Here is a 22,085-nt window from a genome sequence, read left to right as displayed (position 1 = left end):
ATGGTTACAGTGGAGCACGTGCCATTAGCCACTTGCGCGCGTGGGCAATTGGTAATTGCTATGTGCTGTAGTCTTTTACAGAAAGTTACTGAATTATCTATCTCGTTTTTTTATTCTATCCTAAAAATAGTAAGCTAAAAAGCTCGTTTGTCTAAATGACTTCACTCCCACCAGGTGACGAAGTTAAAGATCTACTGGAGAAGATGACTCTTGGTGTTGTTAAAACTTTAGGTAGGTAATCTTGCTTGCATTTTGTATTCTTCATTACCGCGAAAAGGCTTTCTCACTTTTTACCATTGTTATTTTGCATCCGCTGGTATTTCAGTGTGTATATAACTTGTGTGAATTTTAATTTTATCAGTACAAGTAAGTTGGAGCATCGGAAAGGAGGCTGTGTTCGAAAGGTTTACGTGGATTAGCTTATTGAAATTTAGTGGCAGATATTCTATAAAAAAAGGGGGGGGGGGGAGGGGCTTGAGATTTTTGGAGATTCCTAGGCATACCTATTTGGTATACTTTTAAAATTTGAACTCCAGAAATTTAATTTAAGGATTCATACGTAAACTTAATTCTTCACACACAAGGTTAATGTGTCTGCTAGTGTGTGTACAGTACAGAAGTCTATCAAATAGTTATTATTTAACATCACAGTTATGTTATGTAAATGTTAGTAGCAGTTGGCGCAACCTTACTGGTGCTTGGCTTGGCTAAAAAATGCAATTTTCTTTTAAAAAGAGCACTTTTTGATATTACTTTAAAAGTTAGGGGAGAATGTGCCTAGCTGTCCTCTCCCTTCTTACACCACTGTAAATATGAAATTTGCATGGTAAGCAGTCGCATGTCTGAGTTATCATAGTTTAATATACATATATACTCTCCTCCCGGTTATTTTTAGGGAATTTTGATGTGTGGGAATTTTGATCATAAGTATTCTGAGATGTTTGATGGGACAAATTCTTGTTTGATGGGACAAATTCTAAACTATGTGTGAATTAATAGTGTGCTGGCTAAAATAGTAGAAATGGCAAAACATTTTTTCAAACCATATGCAAAAACGTTATGCATTGATTACTTGCATGCAAATTGGAATTATTTGTAATATGATATCAATATGATGTTTTATATTAATGCTGCATCATATTTATAAGGAGAATGGAGTATTTGTTTAGATGTGACAGTTGTGACTCTAAGTAGTTATATAACAAATAATTTTGATTTGATTGTGAGTTTGGATGTACATTTTTCTAGAAAAAATTTGCAAATTGTTTTTTCTCTACTAATTCTCCAACATGATCTTTTTAAAAATATGTTACAACTTATATTAAAAAACCAATCCTTCACAGTGACAACAGCTATCATTTTACCAGATGATCAAAGATAATCACAAGAGGGTAAATGCCCCAGTATTTACAATGTAATTAAAAAATGCCCATCTCCTGCCTACTTACTATTTAAACAAGATTTTAAAATATACATGTTTCTTGACAGAGAGCAAGCCAGGTGTTTGTGATGTACAATTTGAAAACTGTACACCTGCAAAGAAAAGTGCTATTTATTCCTGGGAACAGGTGTGGATGTGTTAAATATAAAATTGATTTTCACCTATCATAGTTTTAGGTATAATTGAATGTTTGTTTTCTGAATCAAGGGGGGGTGAGTGAGGATGTGTTGAAAGTATTCATTGATTTGTTTTCTGATTGAAATGTTTGTTTTCTAAAGTTGGGATGTGTAGGGTGTGTGTGGGTAGTGTAGGGTGTGTGCGGGAAGTGTAGGGTGTGTGTGGGTAGTGTAGGGTGTGTGCAGGTAGTGAGGGGTGGAGTCACATTGGTTGTGGGATGCCCAAAGTGGGAGTTGTTGTACTGCACTTTGTTATACAGGTTAAAACTGGGAACATCCTTACTCTGACATTTGTTTGTGTGTGCTCAAAATTTAAAGCTGGTTTTAGGTTATACTATTGCTGAACTGGGTTTAAACAGATTTTCAAGGAGCTTTGGTGGTGCTAAGGTCAAACTCAACGGCTTCCTCCGCTGAGTTCAATCCTGGTCCAGTAAAAAATTGGCCAGCAATTGGTTTCAGCTTGAAGTGGGATGAGTTTGCCAACTCTCAACAGAAGCTCACAGTTTTCCTCCAACTGGAAAAAGTTATCAAGAGGGTGGATGTATATAGAAATCTGAGTCCACAGTGACAACAGCTATATCAGTTGTTGAGTTTGTTCTGGGTGAACAAATTAAAAAAATATAGGTTACATTAACACATATGCCCTGTATGCTGAGTGTCTTCTAACCTTACCCAGTGCTACTTTAAATTTTTTTACTGGCAATTTAAATGCCTCTTTCAGTTATCATATAATTGAATCTTAACTATTTCGATTTTTGTGATCTTATTTACAGAGAAATATGTGTACATTGCCAAATGACCTGAAGGACTTCTTTTTGACTACAAATGGCCTGTCAATTCAATGGTCGATTATATTTGATGGTGAAGTTTTTTAAAGGAATCTGAATTATTTTATACGGCATAAAAATAACCGACGATGATATTAATTATTTTGATCTAGTAGTATTCTTCCAGGTTGTCATTAAATTTTAGAGTACGTAGGTGGTTGTATGAAGAAGTAAACGGTTGGGGTTAAATAAAGGACGTACGGAAATTAAGAAGTTGAAAATTTTAAACGTTAGTCGGGCGAAAATATGGCGGAACATTTACTGTGTGTTGGGAAAATACTCACTCCCCTCCCTCCTGGAAGTTATAGCTCTGTACGCCTATGGCTAAATATCACACTAATATACTAGAGTCCTCACAAAAACTCTACTACTAGAGGAGTCCTCACAAAAACAAACTCTACTACTAGAGGTCAACACTAAACTGCGCTTGTAACGGTATTTTCTAAAATGGTCGACTGCGTTGATTTGTAGTACACAAATTCGCTACTATTAGAAGTACAATGACGTTGTTCGCTTGTTCATGTTAGTGAACAAAAACTTAAGACCTTTAAATTTTTTTTGAACCAGGTGAAACTTTGCCAATAGGAAACATCCAAGTTAATTCAATTGCTTCCCTGGTGTCATTAAACCAGTCGCCTATTCCTCCGAAGCGCCATCGTTGTTGGATCTCGATGATATATCGGACGGCGAAGGCTTCCACGGTCACGACAAACCGCATTTCGATCAAAGGAATAAGATTTACGAGTTGGATTCTTGCCTCGGATTTGCAAAGTTTGTTTGGTCTTCAAGAATGTTGCTAATGGTACGTAAGATGTAATGTGACCGTTCTTGACAATAGCCTACAGCCTTATCATAGCTGTACCTGCATGACCTGCAAAACTTTCATGTATTTCGTACACAAAGTGAAAGGTAACAAACATTAAAGTAGTGCAAATATATTGTACATAAGATTTAAAATAGTGAAGATTTTTCAGTCTAAAGAGTCTTATATTCTTGCAAAATCAGTATTACCGATTCGTTGATATCATTATTGACAAATGGAGCCGTAGCTACTTCGCAAGCTTCGGTATTTTCACTATAAAAGGCTCGTTCTGTTGTTTACAGCTAAAACAAAATTTTGACGAAGCGACAACGACAACAAACTTCCTCGTGCCATTCCCTTACACGGTCAAACTTCGTACTCGTTGTCGTAGTCGTACTCTTCCTAAAGCTCTCTACTAATGGTCTGTCAACGGACAATGATTGGCCAGAAAGGCTTGCCGAACGGCCAATTTTTTTATCTTGCTGGTCATTTTGACCAGCTTAAATTTTTACGTCCTGCCAAAAAGTACTTTGGTCATGTGATCATCGATTGAATGGGAGCATCTTGTGAGTTTAAAACGTTCGGCACGTGAATTTGTTGTCGCAAGAAGTATCTTTCACGTTTTTTGGTGCATTTTATGCATGAAGTGAAGGAATAAAGTATTGTAATACGAATAAAGAGTTCTAGTATGTTGTTTACGACAAACGACAAACTTTGCCGTTCAGCGATCTGCTTGCCGTTGAGGTTTGTCGTTTCCAAAAAAGTTGAATTTAACATGACGTTTTGCGTTTGTTTTACAATTTGCATGGTCTCGAGTCAAATTTTATGTTTTGTTTATAGTTTGTCGATGAAAAGACATATTCATGTTGTGTACACAATAAAAATATACCATTGTGCCATAAACGTCACTTTGTTGTATTAAAAGTACTAAAAAGTCTACCGTAGATAACCTACTGCAAGAAAGGTCTCTAGATGTTCAAACCTAAACCGCCATCTGCAACGCAAACTGCAAATCCACGATCACATGATTTTTCATGATCACATGTTTCTTGTCCCGTAAACCCTTCATAAACAGAATTTTTACTCTGCGTTTCAAAGAAGAAGGACACGTTTATAACACATTAAAGTGCCCATATCATGTTTTTGCATTCGTGCCATTTAGATAGTTCTGTTAATACTTTTGCAATATATTTCATGGATCGAAAGTATGATTTTGCTGAATTTTTTCGCCCTCAAAGTTGAAAAATTGATCATTTTCATTGTCTGACCGCCAGTACAAAAAAGCTGGTAACTGTTGTTATTTTTGAAGTCACAACGGGAATTCGTCAGTTGTATTTTGTTTAAAATTGAATGCTTTTGAACATCCCCGACACAAGATGTCAACTTCGTGTGCAATGCAACCAATACAGTGCTTTCTTAAAGCGTGTTTGATTGAAAAAGTCAATTTTTACCAAGCGATACGACTACACTTTCCAAACGTACTCGAACGAAAACGTAGCGCTACGCAGCGTTGTAATATTTCGCGACAATGAAGAAACCAGTTTTCTTCAATTCGTCCCGCGTTGTGGCACAAAGTTGAAAATGACGAACATTTATGTTTTGGAAAGCTTTCAGTGACAAATTTTGTTGTAAGCTTTACAAATCACTGTTTTTTATGATCTATGGCAAGAAATATAAACATCTAGCAATATTTAAATGAGAAATGGCGTCATTCTTTCACAAACAACTAACAAATTTCTACAGCAAGCGACACTATGTGTAAAATTAGCAAAACTGTAGCGGAATTCAAACGGATCAGTTTAAACGCAGTCGATTTTTCGCTCGTAACATAGTCTTAAGGCCTGTTGACACGATCCGATTTTGTCGGATCCTAAAAAAAAAGATCGTTTGATAATATATAAAGTGATCTTTCGATAGTCGAATCCGTCAGTCTAAAAAATATGATTAAAATAGAACTTGCTGTATTTTCATCCGACAATATCGAAGAAAGCCGACTAGTCCCAGACCTCTCACTTTCTATACTTTTCAAATTTCATTTGCAAAATTTATCGATAAATGTACGTACTCGATAACATAAATGTCCATCAAATCCGATCATGTTAACGGGCCTTTATGCAAGTTTGTGCCTACATACCTCATGTCCAAAATTTTTTTTTAATCCCTTCGTAGGTGGCATGATAGATACCTCTCCAGAAATCTGGCTGCTGGATCGTTCGTTGAGCTGGAGTTTCTTGGCCTCATCTTTGAAAATTATTTCAGAATGCTAATAATTCATCTTGGTCTGCCGTTATGGCAATATCGTTTTTCAACAGCTGGTCTCAGTACGGAGACGAAGGTAGCTACTTATATATTGATGTACTTGCGTAATTTTTTGTGCGTGTACCCAGCCAGAGCCGCCGAGAGAAATACGTGGGCCCGGGAACAAGGGGAATTTCGTTTTGAGCCAATCAAAACTCGCAAAACGCAAAAATGTAAAGGAAAGGAGTGAGAAAACTGCACTTTGTTTGAGCCTTTTGGTGAGCTACGTTTTTAAAATTTCGACTTAGAACCGAATTTATCGGCTGTGGAACAACAACTATATCACACGCGCGAAGTAGCACTATTCATATGCTTGGTTTAAAAGAGTTACCTATTTTACTGGCGAAATTTAGCAAATTTTTGCGCAATGTATAACTATTATCTTAATGAGCTTGAAGAATTTCGTATTTGACACCTGTCATCTTGTTCTTGTCAGAAGTGCGTCGTGTAAGCCTCTAGCAACCAATGGTCTTGCCATATTTCTCAATGGCAGCGAATCGTCATTATTTGGTGATTTTGGTCGAAATTTGACAGTTTTAGTTGCCTTTCAAGGGCATTTTATGGCTAACGTTCTGTCTTGACGAAGAAAAAACTTTAACTGTCAACCGACTGTTGATTGTGCTCCTTGCCAACGACTTACTCTTCTTAGCGAAACGATTGCTTGTTGACAGTCCAGGTTTGATTTGAGTCATTCAGTCTCTTCGTTCAAGGGTTTCTGATTTTGCTAGTTCTCCTCATCTTCAACTACGGTTGAATGTAGCTCTGCCTTGGTTAAGACGGCTTTGAAACATTGGCAGCTTTTCACAAATATTCGATTTTAACTGACGGATCAGAGATGTTTGACAAGTCTTACTGTTGCATATGCTTGGGCCTGGCAGGAGATATTGACATTCTACATGAAATGAATGACTGAACAACATCGAAAAGCCTTTTACACACCCATGTTTGTTGCAATTAGGTAAATCCTTTTTTCTTTGAAAAAATTTGATGTATTTAAACATGAAATTTCTTCCTTAGCAACACAAGAAACCTTTGTTATATTTTAGCTAAGTTTATTACTAATTGTAAAATTTTTCTGATCAAACAAGTTGGAGTGTTAACGAATTGTGCCATAAGTAGTTTGACAAAATATAATATCTTGCTATTTTGAAGTTGACAGTCGAAATTCATGTACTGTTCTAAGTGTACACTTGTGCAAATTAAGATGTTAGGTTGAAAAGATATTTCAAGTGCTAGAAGGCAAGATACTTAGAATTTGTAACTTTAGTGTACAAGCTGCTGCTAATTGAAACAGAGGCATACTCTTTACCCTTACCCATAGATATACAAAATGTCGATCTTTCACATTGCAGGTTTTGGTGGGTTTTCCACTGAAGTAAAATCTAAAGGCAGCAATAGGTTAGTTACATTTTTTTCTAAATAAAGTTAAGATACCTCCATTTCGCATGCTTCACCTGCTGAGAGCAACAAGAACCATACATTTCCCCCATCATTGTTGAAATGTTGCGTAATGTTTGGTGTTTGATAATATGTATTTAACTATTGGCAAGAAAATTCCCAACGATGTATGAAGGTTTTCAAGGATTTTTGGATACATAGAATGAATGTACAGTTGAAAATCTTTACTCAATTTTAAGAGAAAAAGCTAAGAACACTAATTCTGCAGATCATATAGCACTTTAAGTTAAAGAAATTGATAACTGTATGCAAACATTGCAACCATTTCAGTCATTGTTTATACCATTAAGGATGTTTACTTTTATCATGACCCAACATTTCAACAATGAAAGCGGAAATGTATAGCAATTATTATATTTTATCAAACTTCTGATTCATTAAACCTAACTTGCTTAATCAGAAAATTTTGACAGTTGGTGATAATAGATTTAGCTAAAATATAACAAAGAAGGTTTCTTTTGTTGCTAGGCAAGATATTTCATGTTTAAATACATCAAATTCTTTCAAAGAAAAAGGATTTACCTAATTGCAACAAACGTGGGGTGTTTAAAAGGCTTTTCGATGTTGTTCAGTCATTCATTTCATGTAGAATGTCAATATCTCGTGCCAGGCCCAAGCATATGCAACAGTAAGACTTGTCAAACATCTCTGATCCGTCAGTTAAAATCGAATATTTGTGAAAAGCTGCCAATGTTTCAAAGCCGTCTTAACCAAGGCAGAGCTACATTCAACCGTAGATGAAGATGAGAACTAGCAAAATGAGAAACCCTTGAACGAAGAAACTGAACGACTCAAATCAAACCTGGACTGTCAACAAGCAATCGTTTCGCTAAGAAGAGTAAGTCGTTGGCAAGGAGCACAATCAACAGTCGGTTGACAATTTAAGTTTTTTCTTCGTCAAGACAGAACGTTAGCCATAAAATGCCCTTGAAAGGCAACTAAAACTGTCAAATTTCGACCAAAATCACCAAATAATGACGATTCACTGCCATTGAGAAATATGGCAAGACCATTGGTTGCTAGAGGCTTACACGACGCACTTCTGACAAGAACAAGATGACAGGTGTCAAATACGAAATTCTTCAAGCTCATTAAGATAATAGTTATACATTGCGCAAAATTTTGCTGAATTTCGCCAGTAAAATAGGCAACTTTTGTAAACCAAGCACATGGCAAATGCTACTTCGCGCGTGTAAAATGTTTGCTGTTCAACAGCCGATAAATTAGGTTCTAGATCGAAATTCAAAAGTGCACGCGAGGAATTTGAAGAAAAAGTGTTGCTTTACATGAATCTTTAGTTTTAATATTTATTTAATCAAAAGCGTAGCTCACCAAAGGGCTCAAACAAAGTGCAGTTTTCTCACTCCTTTTGTTTACATTTTTGGGTTTTGCGAGTTCTGATAGGCTAATTTTTAAAAGCGTAAACAAACCCCTGATTGGCTCAGGACGAAACTCCCCCTTGTTGGGCCCGAGGTAATTTTTTGTCTCTGCGTCATATGACGTCATCATAAGGTGTTATGTCTAATCGAGTGCCCCTTTATAGGTTTGCAACCTGAAGGAAAATCCACCGCCAAGCCTCCATTTCGATGGGGCTAGTTACGTATGTGCTCGCACTTTTGGCGTTGATAGGAAGATCATCTAAAGTGATTTTTATTCAAGATTTACCCGTTATCAATTTGACACTACACTCAGCCAGTGACGAAAACAACTCTCCCCCCTCTCTGGATGGACTTTTTTTAGAATCTTCTATCCACCATTTTTATGTTTGCCGATTGTATTCACCGCTGATCCTAGGGGGTGGTGGTAGAAGGGTGGCTCACTTCCCCAAAAAGTGAGCGTTTCGGTCGGGTCAAACATGGTAACTTGTGGGATGTTAAGTGTTTCACGAGCATTGCATTTATCGGAAATTTAAACGTAAATACTATTACGAAATTTTTGACAAAATCATTTCTTCCAAACGATTTTTCCAGTGATAACATACAAATTTATACCACTGTCTTTTTTGGCAAATTAATTCCTCTCCCCCAAATCTTGAGACCCAAGTTACGCCTCTAGGTTTACTCACTATAACAGAGCTTTTTAGCATGAGTACGACTACTGGTACGAAATTTCACCGTATAAGGGAATGCCACGAGGAACTTTGTCGCTGTCGCTTCGTCAACTGAACGAGTTTGTCAATAATAATATCGATAAATCGGTAATAGTAATTTAGGGAGAATATAGGACTCTTTAGAGAAAAAAAAAACTATTTCGCATGAAATGTAAAATAGTTAAATTTTTCTATCACTATTTTTACACTTAACTTTGTGTCCCAATACGGTAGTTTTGCGTATCAAGTTTTCGTTTTAAATGTACTTTTGCGCTCAAAAATGACACTGAAGTAAAGCCTGGATGGTCCAAAGTAGCAGTGTAAACTAATTTCTTACACATTAAAAAAATATACCGACTATATTATCTCTAAAATACATCGTAGTGGGGACTATGAGTTTTGAAAAAAAACATCGTACTCATAAATGACGGCGACGTGTTGTTGTTGTCATAATTATCTTTTTACTTCAAAATGAGGTACCTGTAGTCTTTGCTAAAGTTCGTTAATAATGCCGGATTTGCACTGAATACAGCAAGATGCGCTAAAATCTTTGGCAATCTTTCTCTAAAGTTATTGATAAAGTTGTTTATCTTGCTGTCAATAAAACCACTTTTTAAAATTTGTGACATTGATCTCACAGGAATGGTTCAATCTTTACGCGCCCAGCCGGGTCACGGATGACTTGTCTGATGAACACATGAACGTGACGTCAGCTGAACAGACCAATCAACTAGACCCAAACCGCGTATTTAAGGGGAAAGCAGATATTGTGAAAGTGCAAACGAAGCAAGGAAAGAAAAAGCTAGCGGCTAGAAGTACCACTTCATCTAAATCTCAAGGAACTTCTGCAATCAAATCTCATCGATATTAGGACGAGGTTTGTCGTTTATTGTTGCGTTTTGTCTAAGTACAGAATGTGTTCTTTATAAACTTTGACTGATTAGATAATTAGTACAGAGCAAATTCTTGGAGTTTAAGTTAAAACTCTGGCTTTGGTTATAACACGCTTCAGGTCCGGTAGAAAATACGTATCTAGGTACGAAAACCCATTATTTCGCAAATTTTCACGCTTTTTTTCTTACTAACAATGTTCAAAGTCTGAGAAAAAGCTCGCCCAGTCATCAATGATGAATGATGATCGTTCTTGTACAGCGATATGAAAGTTGAAAGCTTTTACTTTTAATTTATTCATTATCTGCAATATTCACTAAATGCAGAAATTGATGACTACTTAAAAAACACAGAGAACTACTTATTTTTACTGACTGAATATGATTAAGTTGTTAGCATCTCTTGAAATTGCAATCTTAGGTGTTTCAGTACTCCTAAGTTTCATAATATTCGTTTAATTTATTACCTGTCGCCATCTTGTTTTATGCCAAAAATCTTGGAAAAATTGCGGATACACAATGATGCAAAACAATAAAATGGCGAGTTTGCGGGGATGTGTAATCCATTTTGAATGTGATTTTACCTCGACATCTTTGAAAATTTTTTACATTTTCACGAGCTTTGGTTACTATACGATGGTGAGCAGAGAGACATTGCCAAAAAGAAGAAAAATTTGATGGAAACAATTGAGTCTCAGAAAGGTTTCTTAGCAATAATGACGAGACTGACGCTACCGGAGATGAATCAGAGATAAGTGAGGAAGATGTCACACCGCGGCCAGTTCATTCCAAATCAATGTCGCTGCAAAATCTCTACATGGATGCGTTAGAGCTAAGATGTAACATCCGGGATTACCCTTCTGTAGTGTTTTATTAACTGGCCCGCTGTTGAAAGATAACTGAGTTTTATTACTAAACCTTCGCCTTTTATGCAATGTGAATACATAAGTATGAATAAATGAATTTTATAAATATTAATTATACTACACCTTCTACATGGTATGAACATTGGCTATCATTGTCTTCCGATATATCCGAGGACAGTGTTAAAAAAGTTGTTTCTTCATTGCTCTACAATTTCATGGCTTGGCTTTTCAGAAAAACTACAAACTGCATAAATCTTGAAGAAAGCTTCAAAATTAAGTTACTTTCTCTATGCCAAGATATGGTCTACAATTGCTCTAGGGGGAAAACACAGACCCCAAAATCCTTAGCTCTGGCAATGGCAGTTAGACAGATGTCTGGATGTTCCAACTTTTAAGTGGTCTGAGACATTGTGTATCGTTGTCATCCACAATGAGCTATGACATAGCTATTGCTAAATACAATAAAGAAACATCTACAGTGATACCAAATGAGTTTGTAAAGAAGAAAGCTGTTAACTTCGAATTTGGGATTGGGAAGTGTTCTGACAAATGCCTGAAGTCCGATTAAGAAGAGCCCATTAGAAGAGCCGGATGAGTGTGATGATAGTGATTACGATGATGCTGGCGATACACATGACAACTTCATAAGCGATTTTTATGAAATTTTCTATTAAGAATGCACTGCTCAGCAATTTATTATCGTTTCAATATATACAGAAAAGGATGAAGGGTTCCTTCGCAATTCAATTTCAAGAATTGTTTTTCAATTTTTGCCCATCAAGCAGCTATGGAAGATTAATAGCTAAACATATCATTTCAAATTAACTTAGAAAGATTGTTCCTTAATCATTATGTAGCAACGATTTTTAATTATGAGCCAGCAAATTTAGCGAATTTTTACACAAAGCAATATGTCGGATATAGAAAATAAATGTCAAATTTTTGATGGCTCTAGCTCTCTTGATTGCAAGTTTTCGGGGTGTAAACAGGCAGATTTATATTATGTGTGTACTTCTACAGATGTACAGATAAGTACATCTATGTTGCTTTTACTTAGTCATGAATTTTCGCATCTCAATCTGAACAATAATCCACCATAGAATACGCCCTATTAGTTAAATATTAGCTATACAACGAGCTATTTATCGTGCAACTTTTAATGCCCCATATGAGAAAATCATTAAATTTTATGAAGCATGACGCAAACTTACGATATATATCTTGCGAATATTAATTCTTAGCGATTATTGATACAATGCACTCTTGTGGAATTTAGTTGTCAGTAATCTGGAAAAATCACAGCGAACGTAAAACGAGGCATGAAAAATTTCAGCCATAGTCCGATGTTTCATTGCTTCTATACTGTCGTAGCTTGTCACAACAGTTTACTAAGTCACCGTAAAAATCGTTTTTCAGTTTTCTTGCAGATTTAAAATCCATTTATAAGCAAAAGCAAATTTTTACATGTGATTTGAAAATTCCTTTATTGCTGTAACAAAAGAGACGGTCAAAATCAATAGTGCATCCTTTAAAAAAGAAAGAGGTCTAACTGAATCCAATCAAATTTCATAGCATGTATCATATGTAGACCATTTGTTTTTATCTATATCCACCCTGGTTGCCAAACAACTGTCTGATCTTTGCGTTGTGTGGATTGATTTCACCAAGGAAATGCGGTGCGATTTTCCCCAATGCTTTAACCAGTACTTTGGCTGATAACGCCATCGCGTTTTGATTGGGATGAAAACCATCCACGGGCTCTATGAGTTGCCAGGTTTCGTGACCCTTGCCCATTCCTTTCCACATTTTTATGGACTCTTTGAAGAAGTTCGGGATGAAAGCTAAATCGAAATTTTTGTAAGTGTGCGTGCGCACAATGTCCTGCAAAACGCCGCTGAGTGCCTCTGCATGCTTCGTGGTTGCGTTGCGTACTGTTGCGTTCGTGTTCAACCAACCGGCGCACGGTGAAATTTCCAAACAGTTCAAAAAGTCGTAGAGTTGCGCATAAGTGACGTCCTTGCGTAGCTTACCGATCGGATGTATGCGGGCATGCATCGAGTCATATAACACCCTGCCATCGGCTAAACCGAGAATTGTCACGTGACTACCGCTGGGCAAAATTTTGTCAAGCGTTTCCATAGTTTTCAAAGCATTATCTTTCATTTGTTCCACTGTTGTCATGTGGGTAACCACGGGATCGTTACTGCAAACGTCGTTTCCGACGAGAGCATAAAACAGGAGTACTGGTTTGTCCGTTGTTGTGTTGCGCTTTAATGCTTTGACTAGGATATCGTTCATTGCAAACGAATCAGCGCCATTTTTGCCGATGTTTTGGTAATCCCTGTGATTACAAAGGTTTCGTTCGACCACATGCTTGTAAACGGAATCGATTGGTCCCGAAATTAGCTCAGGCCAATCAGATTTCTCGTAATAACCCGTGAAGGTGGACATCATTGGCCAATCAAATTGGTTTGTTAAAACAAACCAAAAGTGTCTAAAGATTTCGTGTCTTAGCTCAGTCGCCGTTACCCATTCCGGAGGCACCCGAAAATGGGCTGTCACAGAGTCGCCAAGGGCTATCGTTCCTTGAGACGTGGTGTTGGCGCACAACAAATCCTCCCACGTACGCCGCTCAAAAAGATTAAATCCGTGGATTCCATTGCAATTGGAGTCAAAGATGATGTCGTCTTCGATCGGTTTTCGACCTGGATAATACGTACTCCAAAGATCATTACAATCTTTCCCTCGCCACGCGTAGCCTCGCAACTCTTCATAGGAGCTGAATAGATCGTCGTCCACGTCGAAAAAGGGCTTGTTTGTGCTAAAGATCTTCCGTATTCTCTCGCAGATGTCTTTCACAACCGGCAACGTGCATACGTCGAAGCCTAAGGTTATACAGCACAATATACTGGGTGTATAAAAACCAAAATTTACAAATCAAATTTTCCAAAATATGTCTTCGCGTCCAGCAGTATTATGCCTTATTGTAAATGTTAAAAAAATTGGAAAGCGAGAGAGCAGTTTGTAAAAGTTTAGAAAATTTGATAAACATTAAGTACCACTGCGTATCGTTTCTGAATTGGACTTTTTTTTTCACTTCACTCTCGAGAAGTTTTTTTCTTATTTAAAGTGCTTATGAAACGCAATGTTATCGGAAATTTGTTTGATTGTATTAGATAGAAGATAGAAAAACGACTTTATTCTTGAATTGTGCTTTTTTCTTGAAATATTGAATTTTGACCTGTATGCAAATGACATCGTTTGACATCACAGAGCACAACGACCTTTTCAAGAGTGTCAATTTTCAACATCGTTAGAACGTTTTAAAAAAAGTACAACTGTATAACAAATAAATGCGTTGTTGAATATTTTTAAAGATGCTAAAATTAGTATTTTAATGCGAACTGTCAACAAAAACTAGCTTTTCCGAATGCTAATAATTAGGTCTTAACGACCATTTGCATATTGAAGAAAAGTTACATATCTCCATAAAAAAAAAAATAACACAGTTCTATTAAAGAAGTTATTAAGTCATTTGAAATTGCTTTTACAATGCAATCAAAATACACTGTATTAAAATTTGGTGTCATAAACACTTAGACTGGTTACATTCATCAGCAATTGTTTCAATGACGTAGCTAAACAATGAAGATTTATATTTGAATGAATGAAAATTTGGGCGGGAATGGAGAATCGGTGAAAACTTCAGTTTAGACTCTCATTGTTTCAACATTTAGATAAAGCAGGTATCAAAATACTTAGACGTAAACACATTTTATGATAAAGTGATAGTTTTCTGGACATATTTAAACAGGGATGGATCCAGGATGATTTTGTAGGAGGGGGAGTCTAGTTTTCGTAAGATGTTGTTCGGTGAGTCTAGTTTGGATTCGATTTTTTTGGCTTTGTGGGTGTCCATTATGTCATTCACATGTCAGACAAATTTTGGGTTTGACTTGAGGCCCTGGTAAATGTGTAGTTTGACAGTTGTTTTAGCGTAATTGCAAAATTTTCACACACCCCTCCCTGCACCCTTCTATCCAAGGCCAGAGGGGTTGCGCAGCCCTCCTCTAAATTCATCCTTCTATTTAAACTGTTCAAATTTTTTTCATACACCCTGTTATAGAAAAAGATATCTTCGTTGAACTCATTGATTATTTTTTAAGGTATAATATTCGCGAACGAGTGTCGTGAGTCGTGAACCGATAATATCTTGAATAATAACATGGTTGCTTCGGGATCTTGTGTTGTCACAGGGACGTTTACTGACGTATTTCCCTTATCAATATATTCATAGGGACGATTAGACTAAATACCCCTCATCAATAAAACAATACGCCTGTATTGTTTTCGTCATGTAGAAATTGCTTCAGCTTGCATCTCCACGGATGAATCATTTTCAATTATGCTAAATAAAAAGGTCAATAGATAGCATGATGTCTTCAGCAAGTCCTTTGAAACCACAATACTTCAAGGGCAAGTTTACCAAGTCGAATGTCCTCTTGCTCGACTGTTGTTACATCGTTAATTCCACGGAGTCATCAGTCAAACACAGGTAATTTCAAAATTTACAAAGAACAACCCAACGAACGACAAGGTGCAGTTTACAAAATAAACTGCTCCGACTGTCACGCCTCCTATATCGGGGAAACTGGCAGGAACGTAAACATAAGACTTACTGAACACAAACGAGCCACAAAGAAACAAGACAAAACTAATCCCATTGCCAAACATTACCGACTCACAAAGCACAACATTGACTGGGACTCGGCTAATTGCGTTACTTACAGCACTGATTATAGACAAGGCTTACACTAGAAAGTTGGTATACCAACTTGTAACAAACCCCCCTGAACAGATCACAGCAATTACCGGCACCTTACAAACGACTTATTCACATTCCAAACAAACGATCAACTAAAAACATTACACTTCACACTAATTCACAATGACAATACACAATTGACACCCACACATTACAACTAAAAACATCACACCTAAATTACACATCACAACTAAAAATAAAATATTTCACTTCACACTAATTCACAATGACAATACACATTTCCTATACACACAATACAATGACGTAAAAACCAGATAACAAATACGGCTAACCTGACGTTTACTCCTCATTTGACTCTGAAGATGACTACCGCTAAGGTTGTCGAAACGTCAGTCAACAAGAACAAAAACAGTCCTTCTCAGGACTATACCAACCTGGACGATCTACATTTACAAACATGTAACGATACTCCCGGGTTCAAACCATTTACTTTACAAGTAATTTCACCATATCGCTCAAAATTGCCGAATTTGCGTTATTGCAAGCCTTTTGCCTCAATTTATGTCGTTGAGTGGTAACATAAATCGTCTTTCCCTCGCGTTAGAAACTTTCTTGTTACAAGCTAACTTGGGAAAACCAGTGATCAACTATTAATAACTTCAACAATAGTTAAACTACAGTATGCACTTGCAAAACAAATTCTCAAGCAATTCAAAAACAGAATTCACAATTAAATAGATAATGAATTTGTTTAATGAGTTTAAAATGAATTTGTTTATTTCATCACTGACCATGAACAATGTACGCTTCAAACACCGTCGATGTTTATAAATATTCAAATCAGTGAACTCAAAATTGTATAGAATTATTGTGAAACGGAAAAGTGCCATGCATTGTTTATTCCCTCCGCAACCATGTTATTACAGAGTAAACGCATGGTTTAATGGATATTAGTGATTAAATGTTTTCTAAAGCCTCGAGAGGTTAAGTAAAAGTCCGAGAGATGCGCCCTCAGACTTTTACTAAACCTCCCATGGTTTGCGGGACATTTAGTCAGTAATATCCCTGAAAGCATGCGTTTACAATAAACTTTTATATGTAGCTCAAATTTCCAGTCCACTTACTTAATGTGTCTGCTTTTTCATCAATATGTAATCTCTCACGTGCAAATCGTCTGGCCCTTTTTACTTCATGTCGAAACTGCTCGTCGTTGCCATGGTTTGGATATGCCCTGCACTGAACATGGTGTTTTTCTGTATAACATTGATGGATCGCTTGACAGATAAAGTCGGGCGACGAAGTCTGATACTTCAACACGACTGGAAGAAAAAAATGACCAAGGACGGAGCAGCCATTTGACAATGGTGGTGGAAAAAAGGAACAAATCTTGTGAAATGCCTCTTCAAAACTCGTATTGTGGTATTCGGCAAATTGTTGATTTAAACTTACGAAGGTCGTGCAAGCAAGACAGTATGCCCCGCCGTTGACTCCTTTTGGAAAAGCATTTGCTCCATCAAAAAGTACTATTGTTGATAGAAGACAAAGAACGTAGAGCTTTATTTGTTTTGGAGTCATATTTTTGTTACGGATAAACGACTTGTATGTGCCGTCTTACTATGACAAATCTTGTGATTGCTCGTGTAACGTGTTAACATAGGATATGCATGATAACAATAATAAATTAGAGTCGTATCACGTTTCAATCAGTAGGAATTGACAGAGAGGATATTTTCATGTCTATCTCCGCGACTGAATTTGGATCTCCTATTAATCGTCTAGGCACTTCATTCAGCAAAGTCAAACGACTTGGGTTTGTCATCTTTCGTAAATGTAACAAGCCTCCTAAAATTGTTCTCCTTTAAGTCCTACGATTTTTGTCGTGCAAGCTTAAACAGATCTTTGTTACATATATTTGATGATTAGATCACTAATTTAATCATGCATTCAAGGTCACGGTTTATTAATGAGCTTCAGTCACGCGCTTTACACGTGGGGTCTATGCTTTTAATCATTTCGTTGGTCATTATTGATTATTATGATAATTTTCTTGTTCTTAAGTCATTCTGAAAAGTCTCATTGTGAAACTGTTATATTTTGAAGCAAGTTCTTGTTTTCGATAACATAAGAATTTTGTTACTTTGTATTTGGTGTTGTACAATATGCACAAAACATTTATGCTTTTTAATATGTTGAGTATATATAGTATGGCAGCCACGAGATAATGCGCACAAATATTTTAAAGCCATTTAGTGTGCTATATGTTTTCTTAACTTTGAATACTTAAATATTTTGTGATGCGCAAACAGCTTTTATACCCCTCAAGCTACAGTTGATGCTGTTTTTATTGCTATAAATACCATGGACGAATTTTGCAGGGTGAGATCCGACCGAGGAGGGTTAGTTTCATATTAGATTCACTTACCCTCCCCCTTCACGTGACCTCTTTCCTGTATTAATATGTGAGTATTTTTATCGGAAAAGATGCATTCTTCATTTGATGCGTGAGTGAGCTAGGCAAACGATGTTGAACTACGTCGAAGCTCTAAAGTTGAATTGTAGTTATGTCAGCTAGAAATACATTTGGCGACATGTGGTGTTTTGAAAATTCAAAGCTCTGATGTGACTTCACTATAACAAACGTTTTGCTGACAAATCAAGGCTGGTTAATTTTGGCGATAATCGAGCTCTCTTATTTCTTTTCTCGTTATAATCACAGAGACAGATACCTCGAATCGGGACGGTCAATTGAACAAAAAAGATTTGTGTGCACGTGATGCTTTCATGGACAACACCTTGTGCCTAGAATCTGCCTGTGGTCCACTAAATGCTTACTACCACATCGGAGACCGGACCGGACAGCCCTTGTTTGGGATGCCTTTTAACCAGATTAGTCGAGCTATGGAAACTAGGCGTGGAGGGAACTTTGGAGCGAATCGGTATTAGTAAGTAGTAACACTTTTAGCCATGTCCTCACGGATGGACACCCCCCTTAGCTTATTGTGAACTAGACTTAGCTTTTAGTTGCTTGGTATGTTTTAAAGATGTTTGAATTCGAAAGATCAACCCCCTTTATGGACGAATGTCGCTGCTGGTTTGTTGCATGAATTGCAAAATGATTCAATTTGTCTGCCCCCTTCCCCTATTCGCTTGGTCGGATCCAACCAGTTTTCTTGCTATCGCAGTTCGGGATATCGGATTTCGAACACATATCGGCCGCTCTATGCCTGGCTGTGTCTTACTTTCTGAAGTCGTGCAGATAATTAGTTGCGCAGAGACTAAGAATTATCAATGAAATTTAAACGCAGAACATCTTTAATTTGCTTGCTTTGAAATATCCCAAACGTGCGTCAAAATTATTTCTTATATAAGCAGAATAAGAAGTATTTATTATCAGCATGAAGTTAGTAAACTTCTAGGAGAGCAGCGACATGTATTGACTACAGTTCACAATTCCTTTGGATGTATCATTGTCCTATACCGCAGAGCTGCATATTTATTCTCATCATGTTCCTGTGCTATTTTCTTACTTTTGCCTTTTTGGCTTTCTTTACCTGGTATAATCAAACTCTACAGTAAATGCAACAAAAATCAAATCAGCTGCTTGAAAGTCTGCTCAACGTGGCCATTTTAAGATTTTGGCAAAAAGTAGTAGCAATAGATCTTTAAAAGATTTATGCTGTGTCAAGTTTGCTTAAAGTTCAGTGTCTACGTAAAGGTTAGAGCATGATCACGTGTGTTCACATGTGTTAAAAACAATGTACTCATCTTACATCGAAGTTTTCATTGCCATAATATTGCACAAACGGTTATATTCCAGCTATAGAAAAAAGATCAATGAAACTCAGCCAATTTTGAACTTTTTTCTTTGACTGTAATCTTCCTGGGGACATGTTGTTTTCTATAGTTAATAGGAATAAAAGATAAGTGAGCTGCTTTCTTTCCTGAAGTTTGCCCACTTGAATATCAATGGTGAAGAAGCAAGAAAGTAGTCTGACATCTAATAAATGTCCACCTTTATTTAATTCTTAACAGCCATTAGCTATATATGACCCCTATATCTTTAGTTTTGTTCAATTATATATATATATATATTTATATATACTCTAGCTATCTAGTCCAAAGTTTTTATTTGTTTTATTGGAGGGTGGGGGTGAGGTCGTTAAAATACAGTAGTTACCTTCACTGAACACAATTAATATGAAAGAACAGATCATGATCTTAAAAATTTTTTCAAGGCAAAATAGTGCATCCCTAGTTTTGACTTGTCCTCACTAATAAATCCTCTAGAGTTCATTCAATTCCCCAGTTTTAGTGGGTCTGACTATATATTTACTCTAGTTATGTGTACTCATGCTTTAGAAGTTTGTTTCATGGAGGTGAAATTATTTATATATGTACACCTCTAAAAAGACCTTTGTTTATATGTAAAATTTGCATAATATACATATATAATATAATATGAAATAAAATGTATATGAAGTTAAAAAGTGCATAATATCTGTTTAGATGGAGCAATATAACTGTAAATTATAATCAAACAATGTTTCAAGATGATTCACTACATTGTGTTTTGTTCGTGTATATATATTAATTTGCAATCCAATTATAGATATACCAAGAGATATATAATTTGCAATAAAATAGGTGTATTAATGAATATATAATTTACAGTACAAACAGATATATAAATAGATGTATAATTTACACTCTATTTATAAATATATATAATTACAGTGTTGGAGTAACTACACCATATACACTAGAGTATTCATATTTACTAATAAAACAGGAAGTCCACAAATGCTTGTATATGTATCCATTGAAATATATTTATATGTGTGTAAAATATATAAATATATATAATATACATGATAAATTTAAGTATAGAAATCAATGCATTGGTCCATATAATTACAGTTTTAGAATAATTACACTCTATCTCCTAGAATATTTATATAAATATATATATATAAGATTAGCTGATTTAATATTGATATTTTCATGTTGTACAATTGGCCATTATACATGAAATGTTACTAACATTTGCCTTTGGAAGATATGTTTTTGACAATCAATGAGGCAAATTTGTGTTTGTCAAACGAATGAAACACATGGAATTCTTACCTTGAATGCTGTCTTAATTAAAATTAACATTGTTTCGTCATAGATCGCGTTGGGACCTGGAAACCACGCCTAGCAAACTGAAACATCCGCATGCGTTATTTTGTCCCGACACGCGTGTTTTCTGTAGGTTTTCACGGAAAAAGTTGTTAGAAATGCTATGAACTTGTGTTTTTTTAAAGGAAAATCGCCAAGAATAAAGCAGAGTACTTATTGAATAAATCTCTATGAGCACCCGACATTTAATTTTTTGTTGGAATAACATAACATTTTTAGGGCCTTCTCATTTCGAAGCGGTTCGAAATGATCACGTACATGACATACGATCATCCAAACAAGGATTATGTTTACTGTAGGAGTGTGTATGACTGTGTCTTGACTGTCAAGTCCAGCTTTTGTATTTTTTTTTCCATTTTGTTTTTATGAGAGAGAATTACTTATGTTCCGTCGACATCTAAGTAAAACTTTCTTTGTTTTTACGAAAGTTACAGCTATTTTAACATTTATTTATATATATATATATATATTCAAAGATCTTCTCAAAAAGAGTAGGGCTCATTTTTATCTATACTAACCATTAAAAAGATCTTCACATTATAGTAACACAATGCCTGCTTCGATTTTTTTCTAATTCAAAGAAACCAGCAAATATTAACGTTTGAGTTTCTAATAGAATTTCCTTTATGTTGTACTCAATGTATTAATTAATTTATTCCCTTAATGTATAGAGCTCTTTTGCAAACATCCTATACACCGTAAAATATGTAGAAATGTGATTAAAACTTAATTACCAATGTCTCAGTATTAAAGTGGTACTATGACGAAAATTTTGCCTCTCGTTTTTTTTCATAGATTGATAGTGTATGGAAAAAAATGTCTTCTGGCGAAATTTTAGCGCAATGTATTTCATGCTGCTCCTCGAGTTACGTAGCGATAAAACTTGAATTTCAAGAGCCGCCATTAAAATGCGCCATATTTGAATTGTCATGTAGGAAGGTGCTTGTGACGTCATAGTCTTAATTCGCGGCTGTTTACAATATAACACTATATAGAAATAGAGATTTAAAAGGTTGTATAACTCAATTTTTTTAACATGCCTTCAACACGCTGTGTCGTGCAAGATTGTAGTAATTAATCTGATAGAAGTACAGGCATTTCATTACATACGACGAGTCTTTGAGAAGAATTTGGGTTAAATTTGTTCAGACGAAGCGCGCGAATTTTAATCCGAGTTCGCACGAAATTCGATTTATGATTTGCTCGAACCACTTCTCAGAAGATTGTTTTGAGCGTTTATTCCATTTGGGTGGTATGACTAGACGGCTCAAACC

The 22,085-nt window shown here is 36.0% G+C and overlaps 3 protein-coding genes across 3 annotated transcripts in view; 1 reads left to right on the top strand and 2 right to left on the bottom strand.

Moving 5' to 3' along the window:
- The window catches only part of LOC124459553, a 31,539-nt gene extending 26,045 nt beyond the window's left edge, over window positions 1-5,494 (bottom strand). Inside the window, exon 1 of the mRNA XM_047009009.1 lies at window positions 5,381-5,494. Coding sequence (XP_046864965.1) covers window positions 5,381-5,385 — 5 coding nt within the window. The 5' untranslated portion in view covers window positions 5,386-5,494. The remainder of the gene's footprint in view (window positions 1-5,380) is intronic.
- On the top strand, window positions 31-20,257 carry LOC124459552 (tubulin polyglutamylase complex subunit 2-like). The gene is given in 10 exon segments (XM_047009007.1): window positions 31-231; window positions 1,489-1,568; window positions 2,391-2,478; window positions 3,012-3,080; window positions 3,083-3,208; window positions 3,211-3,246; window positions 5,416-5,484; window positions 5,487-5,581; window positions 9,732-9,968; window positions 18,350-20,257. Coding segments are annotated over 9 exon segments (870 nt in total). The 5' UTR covers window positions 31-155; the 3' UTR covers window positions 9,963-9,968; window positions 18,350-20,257.
- Window positions 11,989-17,293, bottom strand: LOC124459550 (acyloxyacyl hydrolase-like). Its single transcript, XM_047009005.1, has 2 exons — window positions 16,758-17,293; window positions 11,989-13,732 (listed from the first exon to the last, which is right to left on the bottom strand). Exons 1-2 carry the CDS (start codon window positions 17,206-17,208, stop codon window positions 12,447-12,449), a joined length of 1,737 nt encoding a protein of 578 aa, XP_046864961.1. The 5' UTR covers window positions 17,209-17,293; the 3' UTR covers window positions 11,989-12,446.
- Window positions 20,258-22,085: the final 1,828 nt, after the last annotated feature.

Source organism: Xenia sp. Carnegie-2017, unplaced genomic scaffold (genome assembly GCF_021976095.1).
Source record: "Xenia sp. Carnegie-2017 unplaced genomic scaffold, XeniaSp_v1 HiC_scaffold_13, whole genome shotgun sequence".
In the NCBI taxonomy this organism is placed as follows: domain Eukaryota; kingdom Metazoa; phylum Cnidaria; class Anthozoa; order Malacalcyonacea; family Xeniidae; genus Xenia; species Xenia sp. Carnegie-2017.
This window is presented reverse-complemented; position numbering and strand designations above follow the sequence as displayed.

Bases quoted from the DNA above. Each gene is read 5' to 3' on its own strand.
- LOC124459550 (XM_047009005.1), bottom strand. From the start codon at position 17,208: ATGACTCCAAAACAAATAAAGCTCTACGTTCTTTGTCTTCTATCAACA. The intron at 13,733-16,757 runs GTAAGTGGACTG...GTATAACCTTAG, and splicing joins TGAAAAAGCAGACACATTAA to GCTTCGACGTATGCACGTTG.